This window comes from Salvia hispanica, chromosome 3, assembly GCF_023119035.1.
Source record: "Salvia hispanica cultivar TCC Black 2014 chromosome 3, UniMelb_Shisp_WGS_1.0, whole genome shotgun sequence".
In the NCBI taxonomy this organism is placed as follows: Eukaryota; Viridiplantae; Streptophyta; class Magnoliopsida; order Lamiales; family Lamiaceae; genus Salvia; species Salvia hispanica.
Genome location: NC_062967.1, coordinates 37,824,049 through 37,834,079, shown reverse-complemented (window position 1 = coordinate 37,834,079; position 10,031 = coordinate 37,824,049). Strand labels below are relative to the sequence as shown.

At 34.2% G+C, this 10,031-nt stretch overlaps 1 protein-coding gene across 1 annotated transcript; it reads right to left on the bottom strand.

Moving 5' to 3' along the window:
* Window positions 1-3,588: 3,588 nt before the first annotated feature.
* Window positions 3,589-9,643, bottom strand: LOC125211983 (plastidial pyruvate kinase 2-like). The gene is made up of 12 exons (XM_048111966.1): window positions 9,295-9,643; window positions 8,726-9,013; window positions 8,395-8,560; window positions 7,922-8,056; window positions 7,645-7,755; window positions 7,470-7,558; window positions 6,947-7,009; window positions 6,604-6,779; window positions 5,208-5,310; window positions 4,960-5,108; window positions 4,353-4,461; window positions 3,589-4,104 (listed from the first exon to the last, which is right to left on the bottom strand). The coding sequence occupies exons 1-12, from the start codon at window positions 9,493-9,495 to the stop codon at window positions 3,997-3,999; spliced, it is 1,698 nt and encodes a 565-aa protein (XP_047967923.1). The 5' UTR covers window positions 9,496-9,643; the 3' UTR covers window positions 3,589-3,996.
* Window positions 9,644-10,031: the final 388 nt, after the last annotated feature.

Below are 10,031 nucleotides of genomic sequence, written 5' to 3'. Positions count from 1 at the left end.
AATTAGTATTAATAGTATGAATATAAAACTTTGAAGTGACCAAAAATACGATCACTTTCCATTAAGGTAAAAAATTAATTCATCTTATATAAGAAAGTAAAATTTGTTATTTATTACTACCTCCGTCCACGAAAATTTGTCCCATTTCATTTTTACCATTTTTGGAAGTGGACCTCATATTCCACTAACTCATTCATACTCACATTTTATTATAAAACTAATATACAAAAGTAGGACACACAATCCACTAACTTTTTCAACTCACTTTCCATTACATTTCTTAAAATCCGTGCCCGATCAAATCGGGACGAATTTTCATGGACGGAGGTAGTAGTATTTTTCTTCTTCGTCCCATCAAAATGGCTGCAACTCCAAAAAAAACTCCAATTTTGCTCCATTCTTTTTTTATGCAGACCCCACCTCGCTCCGTCGTGGTCCGGCACCGACCAAGCCTACACTGGAGTTGCGGGCTCCGTCGCCAAATGGGTTGTTTACCACTTTGAACAACTGCAATATGGCCACTTTCTTTCACTAGTCCTTGCTTCCGTAATATTGGAAACAAACATTTTAGGAGTAGTTTGGAAGTAAAACAACACTTCAGTAACACATAAATGTGAAAAGATAATCTTCATCTCTTGATATTGGGTCCTAGTTTAGTAATTAATGTCACTCTGCGTTATCTTTTTAACTTCTTTTCCCAGCTAGTTTTGTTAATAACAATTATAAATAAATCATTTATTGACGCAAATTCTTCTTGTGGTAATAGAAACGCTCAAGTATTCCGAATCAACTTGTAAGAGAGGTGAGGAAGAAGCCGGGACGGAGCCAGAAATTCTACATAGGTGGGGCAAAAATATACATAAAGATATTTTAATACATTGAGAAGGGGCAAAAATAAGGATATTTTAAAAAAATTAAAATTAACTTATTAAAAGTAGAATACATAAATTATTTCTAGGTGGGGCATTTGCTCCTTGTGAACTCCAAATAGATCCGTCCCTGGGTCGAAGAGTGGGAGTAAACCGAGTAATGTGAAATTTTTGGTTTTTTCTATTAATATTATTTTAAAAATTAATTAAATCTAAAGTACTACTCCCTCCTCCCTCCGTTCCTTGTTAATAGAGACATTTCTTTTCAGCACGGAGTTTAAGAATAGAGTATTAAATGGATGGTGAAAAAGTAAGAGATAATAAAGTAAAAGGAAGAATTGTTTTTTGCCAAAAATAGAAACGACTCGATTAACTTGGAACTTTTTAAAATAGAAAAATGACTCTATTAACATGGAACAGAGGGGGTAGTATGTTATTTTAAGAGAAAATAGCTGTTAAAACCCTGAATTTTTTCCGAAATTTGGTATTTCTCACTAACTTTAAAAGTGGTGAGAAATACTATGAACTTTGGACGATGTGTCGATTTCTCATGATGTTAATTTTCAGCCAATTTTAATCGACGTGGCTCGTCGGACCCCCGAAAGGTGAGCAAAACGTACCGTTTTAAAAATAGAATGCGTCGTCGTTTTGAACCCGAATTACATTTACAATCGTTCAAAATCATCATTTATTAAAGCATCTTCGTTTTCTCACAAAATTAGTATTCAAAACAAAGATGTTTTATTTTAAAAAACGATGTGTTTTGTTCACTTTTTGAGGTTACATGTAAGACATCCAGCGAGCCACATTAAATAAAAATAGGCTGAAAAATTAACTTTATGGGATATAGACACATCTCCAAAGTTCATGGAATATCTCACCACTTTTAAAGTTAATTGGGAATACCAGATTTTAAGGAAAGTTTATGATTATTATGGCTATTTTCATTGCCACTTTAGTTTAAATTTTGTCATGTCCTTTCATTAACCTCCTAAAACTTTTACTGAGAAAAATATAACAAAAAAGAAGCTTCATATATTTGTATTTAAAAATAGCTTAAAGCAAAATTACTACAATACTGAAAATTCGTTGATTTACAGACATAATTACTTTTAAAAATATAAATTCCAGCATTTTGTGTAAATAGATTTTCTATCCCTAACGAAATGAATAAAATTCATGTCCATGCAAAAATTCGAAGATTCATGGGATTGCACTAATTGAGTTTGTTACATAAAAATAGTCTTTTTTTTTTCATTTTGGTCTGTCCCACAAAAATAATCATTTTTTACTTTTGGCAAGTCTTTTCTCTCTTATTAGGTGGACCTTATTCTCCACTAACAATAGTTCAATTTCTTTTTCTTTCTTCATCTATCATACTTTACCAGTTTTGCATTAAAATCTATGTCATCTCCAAAATCTTTATTTTTATGAAACGAAGGGAGTACATATAAATTCATAAGGCAAAAGGAAAGGTTCTTTCGAAACCAAAGTTTCATGTGATCACGCGAACCAGGCTATTTTGCATGATGTTAAAAGTTCATGCAAAACTTCAGTTTCACATGATTGCATAAATTGAATTTTTTGTATAAAACAAAAAAAATGTCTCATCTAAAATCAAAGTTCATGCAATATTTTGAAATTGAACAAATTACCGTAATACAACGTTCAAATTAACACAATTAAATGATTTTGCGTGAAGCTTCAACCTTAATTATTCTCATAATAAAAATTGATTATTCTTGTAATATAAACCGGTAGGGGCTTCTTGCCAAATATATAGTATATTTATTTTGGTTATAATTTTAAACTTTAATTTATATTAAAGTATTAATTAAATAAAATAGCTATTGTGTTTGGCTGACGAAGAAGCTCTAAAGAAATGTAATAACAATCAAATTGCTAAACCCAAATCTTGCTTAAGATGATCGTCGCGTTCAAGTACTCCAACAAGCAATACTAGTCACCAAGTTCATTTTTATTAGTGGAGAGGGATCACTTATATATCATTTCCTAAAACATATTCTACTACACTAATAAAAAGTTAACATGTTTATATTCTTAAACAAATTTAAAAAATACACTAAAATTTCCATTTGTGGGGAAATGTAGGATCTATTGTATAATTAATTTTTCATTGGTTAACAAATTAATATTTGTTCGAAGTCCAAAATAATTAGTTTTTAATATTATGTTCCTAAAATACATTATCATTTTTACATTTTCTTTTGCCTATAAACTTAGCAACATTTACTCTTAACTTATGAATTTATTCAAATGTTTACAACATATATTTATAGGTCTTATTTCAATGTTATAGAATTTTCTATTTTAATCTTATGCATCTAACTTTTTATCTACAAAATTCTAGATATTGTTATGGAATCAATATATTTCAACTATAATTATTTCAATATGTTAACTATATCAAGTTTGTTTGTTTATTTCAACAAAGTTATCATATACTTTTGTAATTAAATTTATGGATAATTGACCAAAGTTAATAACTAATTAATTTCTCAATAGATCAAATTCATATTTAAATCAAATATTTGTACTCCTAATTATTAATTATAAACAATTACACTCTCTATATCTCATGTTACTCGCACCATTTATTTTTGGGTCGAAATTATGGATTGAGTAATTGTTGTAATTAAATTAATATTTTAAATACTATAATTCTTACTTAAAATAAAAAAGTACAAGTAGTTTAGGATGAACCAAAAATGAAATGTTGCAAACGGATGGACTATTATAGAAGAAGTCATTCACACCAATTTAATACTTCCATTATTAATTCTAGAAAAAGGAAGAAGCTAACAAAAATTATATTTGTAGAAAATAAAGAATTAGTATTGATAGTATTTTAAAACTTTAAAGTAACCAAAAAAACACATCACTTTCCATTAAGTTAAAAAATTAATTCATCTTAAATAAGAAAGTAAAATTTGTTATTTGTTGTTTTTCTTCTTCATCCATTCAAACTGGTTGAAACTCCCAAAAGCTCCAATTTTGCTCCATTTTTTTTATGCAGACCCCACCTCGCTTTGTCGTGGTCCGACACCAACCAAGCCTCCACATGAGTTGCGGCTTGGCCTCTGCTAGCTTCGTCGCTGTTTGTCAGCTATACTTTCCTAAGTTGAATATTATGGGTGGATTCGAAGCGCCAAATGGGTTGTTTACCGCTTTGAACAACTGCTATATGCTCACCTCCTTTCACTAGTCCTTGCTCCTGTAAGATTGGAAACAAACATTTAGTTTAGTTAGTTTGGATGTGAAGCAGCACTTCACATATCCTCAGCATTATAACATATAAGGTGGCGTTCGGTTGTCATGACTAATAACCATGAGACTATCCATCTAGGATTAAGTTGAGAGGTCAATCTTATGAACCAAACATGATACATATTTAATCATGAGATTTAGTCTTGCCAACCGAACACCCCCTAAATGTGAAAAGATAAGCCTAATAATGTTCACCTGTAACAAATTCAACGCATTGGTAAATGTTTCCTCAGCATCGGCAGAGAACTCCATGTGTATAGGGCAAACGCCTTGGTATAGCGCTAATCTCTGTTGTATCTTCTTCCTGTTAGACGATTAAATCCATTAAATGGAGAAACCATACTTGCTAAAAGACGCAGAAACCAGTGAATCAGCTCCTCGTATTTTGCATATCAAATTGTTGTTAACGATGGTATTATTACACAATTAAGAGATCAACATGAAAGAAAAATCAATAAGCTTGTCTTGTATTTTCATAAAGTAACATTTATCTTGAGACATACTCCCTCCGTCGCGGATAATTCGGGTCAATTTGACCGGGCACGGGTTTTAAGAATTATAATGAAAAGTAGGTTGAAAAAGTTAAGTGGAATGTGGGTCCTAACTTTATATATTAGTTTTATAATAAAATGTGAGTAGGAATGAGTTAGTGGAATATAGGGTCCACTACCAAAAATGGTAAAAGTGAAGTGGGACAAATTATGTGGGACAGACCGAAATGGAAAACTGGGTCGAATTATCTGGGACGGAGGGAGTAATTTACTAGCTTAATATAATACTCCCCATAAATTAGACAACTCACTCATTTGTGAAAGCAAAGATTGTTCCACGCGGTCGATAATGGCTCAGGAGAATCGCCATGAAGCCAGTTCTAGTGAAGACAACAATTGATGTTCCAAGGTTATTAGACATCTTTGTTGCATGGAATGCAAACATTTCGCTCATACGATTCTGTAAAAGACAAAAATAAAAAAGTAAATAGCGTGCACATCATGTAGCACATATCAGATAACACGGAATAATCCAATGTTGGGGAAACACTAGTCCTACCTTGAAGGCTTGGCCCAGATTAGCTGGAATTTGTGGGCCGGTTATTGTACCTTCCATCCGCAAGGACACTGTGTGCATTACCTTAACTGCCTTCAGTGGGAACCTATAGTTGAATTTTAACCCAATCAATTGCAATGCAAAAATATCTGGAGACTATTATCGACCTAGTATCAATTAGACCTGCCCACGGTTCATGAACCGGCGGTTTCGGTTCGGAACCGCCGGTTCCGGTTTTGGGAAATATGGAACCGGAACCGAACCGTGAGGCTGTTTCATGGTTTCGGTTTCGGTTCGAAAACCGGCGGTTTCGGTTTCGGTTTGGAACCGCCGGTTTTCGGACGGTTCGTAGCGGTTTAGGTTCGGTTTCGCGGTTTCACGGTTTTTTCCGTTAATTTTTTTTTTTGCCATATAGTTTGAAATTATAAAATAAATTGGAACAAGGAAATGGATAGTTTAAATTGAAAAATTGAAGAGAGAAATTCTTGTTAACACTAAAATGAGATGAGTGTAAGTAAGGATAGAGAGGAGTATTTAATATAGATAAAAATAGAGAGAAATGAGATCCAATTTGAATTTAAAATCAACATTTAAGAATATATAAATAAATAAATAAAAATAAAAGAAATGGTGTTTTGTGCAATCAATTTTGAATAGTGCAGCCATCGCCCACCGTCAACCAATCAATTTTGAAGACTCAACTAATCAATTTTGAAGACTACAACATTAACTAATGTTAATTTATTATACTTTATTTAAATAATCAATTCTTCTAAGTTTATTAAAAAATGTTGGATAAATATTTATTAATAATTATCCATACTCAATAGATTCCATACGTAAAAAAATATGTTAATTAATAAAATCGGAAATAGTATTATAAAGTTATTACCATAAACCATACAACATAGACTCCATCTTGTAATTTAGTTATTTTTATTTTATTATCTTTTATCTTATGTTTTTCAAATTACCATCCAATTTTACCAAATAGTATTATAAAGTTATTTTTGCTACAAAATTTTGTCCCACATTATTGTTTCTATGGATATTACCAAATCTAAAAATGAAAGTTATTTATATAAGAGTATAAAACTCATAAACCGGATCATTCAGCAATGTTTTATTTAATGGAGTATAGTTTTAATATAAGGATTAACTATGTTTAAATTTATCATTGCGTTGGCGGTTCGGAACCGTGAAACCGCCGGTTCGGAACCGTCCGGAACCGGCGGTTCGGTCGCGGTTTCGGTTCGGAAAAATTTGGAACCTGAATCGAACCACGGTTCTAAAATTCACGGTTTCGGTTTGGCATATTTTTCGCGGTTTCGGTTTGGAACCGTAACCGCCGGTTCGGTAAACCTTGGGCAGCTCTAGTATCAATGGAAAGTTAACTTACTTTCCGTGAGCAGTTTCTCCAGAGAGCATGATTGCATCGGCCCCTTCTTTAATTGCTATCGCAATATCTGATACCTCGGCTCGGGTAGGAGTGGGATGTACAATCATGCTTTCCAGCATATTTGTTGCCACTATGACCGCCTTGCCCATACTACGACACAGCCCAATAATTTCTTCCTGCAAGTGCAACAAATTGACATATTTGTGTTTATAGCTTGATGTATGGACTTGAGTGACGTCACTTGCACTGATAAATCCTGCTACCCATCTTTCCAGCAGTCCAGGCAAGAACTAAAGGAAAATAGAAACATTTTCTTCATTTAACACCATATTAATAATGTTACCTGCAATAAAGGGACCTCTTCAACCGGCAACTCTGCGCCAAGATCCCCCCTGGCAACCATAGCCTGAACAAAAATTGAGTTTCAGCTAAATCTGAGTCTAGCACCAATATATATCGAAATGATATTACGAAGGAAAATAGACAGGAGGAAATTAAGAAAAAGACTGACACCAGTTCATCACAGAACAGAAGTTATGCTATCTGATGTTATTATTTTTCAAGAGTGATCCAATTATTTTGGAAAATAAGTAAAGCATCTCATATCTTGATAACCGACTACAAAAAAAAAACACTCGGCTATTGAGAACTGATGGCCCAAATGAACTTGAACTTCTCTATAACTCAAAATCTTAGTCAGAAATATATTTTAGAAGAAATGATAGTAGTATATTATAAAGGAATGAGTTATCCCAACACTAATGAGAGCATCCTAGGTAATGATACAATTAAAATTCAGTCCTTAGTGGCTAGTGCAAAAAACAACATTTCATTTTCCTCAAAAGTAATAAGTAATGATTATTTACCCCGTCAGATGCAGTTATAATTGAATGTAAATTTGGTATCGAATCTGCACTTTCAATTTTTACAATGACATGGATATCTGCGCCAGCATCTACAGGGATAAACGCAAAGTTAAAGATTCATGATTAGTTATGTTAAAATACAACTCGTAAGCTGAAGTATGGATGCTGTTTGTACCTTTCAGATAATTCTTCAGTTCATGGACCACAGATGCATCCTTGACAAAGGAAACGGCATAGAAGTCAACTTTGTTGTCCACTCCAAATTTGATATCATCCCAGTCCTTTTCTATTATAGATAATTGGCGAAGTCAACTCATTTGATACAAAAGATAGATGAAAAGGAATTAATAACACTCAGCATATAAGCAAGTATTACTGATTATGCATATATAACATGAATATTGAGCATTAGAAGTATCACAGATGTCAGAAAGTGTAACTGCTGATCTAACCAGTAATTGACGGAAGTGTTGCGCTTTTTCCTCGAACATTGAGATGCCTTCGAGACATAAGCTCTCCACCATCAACAACTTCACACTTCACTGAATCTTCAGTCTTTGATTTCACCAAGAATGACATCATACCACCTGCATCATCAGGCTGTAGACATTAAACGTACAAAAAATACTAAGACATCTTCACAAAATTTTCCAAAAATGGTCCCCACATTCTGATGTGATCATGCTAATAGTGCAAGACAAATTCAGTAATGGAGAACCATATTGTATAGCATCGATCGTTGCTCGACTAGTTAGCTACAATTATCGCGTTTCTGAACAGCAACTCAATAACTCTTTTCCCTCATCTAATAGTACAAAGGAATAAGTAAAGGGTATCCCCATAACAACAGTCAAAACTCAACAGTATATGTAGAATCTGATTTTTGGCCAAACTTATACAGCTAATGAAGTCAGTAGTAGTGTACCATCAACAAGAAGCATATCCCCTGCTTCAACATCATTAACAAAATCATCATAGTTTACACTGACGCAATCTGTCGTGCCAACTCCTCTTCGAATTGTGAAAGTAAATTCCTGACCAGTTGCAAGTGGAATAGGTTGAGGTAAATCACCACTCCTAACCTCAGGACCCTGTCATCAGAGACCAGAAAGCATTAGCAGCAAATTCACCAATCTTGTGAGTTGTAATATGTTAATGGATTCGAATGTGATCCTAACATACTAGACATCATAACTAACTTGACCAACCAAACACAATCCTCTGCTCTCTCCCATGCTTTAAAAAAAAGGACTCACCTTGGTATCAAGCATGATTGCAATGACATTATCTTTGGACTGAGCATTATACTCTTTGACCAAATCAATGACTTTCTGGTGAGACGCATGATCTCCATGGGACATATTGAGACGCGCAACGTTCATTCCAGCCTCCGCGAGCTTCCATATCATTTCCCTGGTGTTCGTGGAGGGCCCAATCGTGCAAACAATCTTCGTCTTCCGTCCCACACTAGGCTTAGACCATACAGCCGCTGATGTTCCGCCAGTCTGCGGAATCCCCTCCACATACCGGTTTTTCTCTTCTGCCTGATCAAGTGAATTTGAACAAACTACATTAATAGGACTATATCCACACACTTCTCAGCTCAGGAATTTGATTTCCAGATGCCGCATTATAAAACATAACCAGATAATATTATTCAACAAAACCAGCATTAAACCAATTTCAATTATATGAAAAATGATCTTATAAACACCCATATCCGAAAACGAAATTAAAAAAACGTTCAACCACACTCTTCCAGTAACAACATTCATAAATCTGGAAATCAGTATTTGCTACATCATAAAAAAAAACACATACGCACCGGAATCACTTGCAGTTCAGAGCGCACGATTTTCCCTGCGCTAACTCCGCGATGACTCCTCTGCTTCTCATTTCGTCCAAAAACTTTCGATTCAAAGCTATGGATTGGCCTGAGATTTTCCAAATCGAACCGATGCGATCTAGAGGCCGGATTCGGCGCAAATGCGGCGTGAATCAATCCCGTCGCCGCCGCCTGGGCCATTGCAGCAGCAAAAAAGGCGGAGATATGTAGAGAGAAGGTGAGCGACGGAGAGAGAGAGAGGAGGTGGAAGTAGAATGAGTGAGAGGGAATGGAGAAATCGGCGATGATTTAGAAGGATCGCCTTCTTGTTTGTATCGAAGAGCAGTAGCTCAGCAAACTTAGTTGACAACGGTTGGCAATTTAGCATAGCATAGGCGAAGAAAAGGGTAAAATAGGGTTTCCAAAATTGGTGGAATTGTTGTTTTCATAGCCGAAAAATAGATGTAGAAGAAAATAAAGTTACATTAATTTACGCCTAAATCAATTTCTTCATTATAATTTAATTGCATCACATATTGAATTTCAATTTAAAATGTATGGCATGTCAATTTATTAGTGCTTCGAGTCGTTTATATTCAACTCAGAATTCGGATGGCAATTTGCTTTTCAATGTGTTGAAATTTGCTACAAGAGTTTGTCATGCTTGCCACTGTGTCAGAATTTGCTTACCACTGTAAATCATGTCTTATGCGTATTTAAAAAAAATGAAAGATCTC

What these genes read in the sequence shown, in the direction of transcription:
- LOC125211983 (XM_048111966.1), bottom strand. Translation starts at nt 9,495, where the DNA reads ATGGCCCAGGCGGCGGCGACGGGATTGATTCACGCCGCATTTGCGCCG. An exon ending in GGATATGCTTCTTGTTGATG is followed by an intron (nt 8,057 to 8,394) that starts GTACACTACTAC and finishes CTGATGATGCAG; the next exon opens with GTGGTATGATGTCATTCTTG. An exon ending in ATCTGGGCCAAGCCTTCAAG is followed by an intron (nt 5,109 to 5,207) that starts GTAGGACTAGTG and finishes TGTCTTTTACAG; the next exon opens with AATCGTATGAGCGAAATGTT.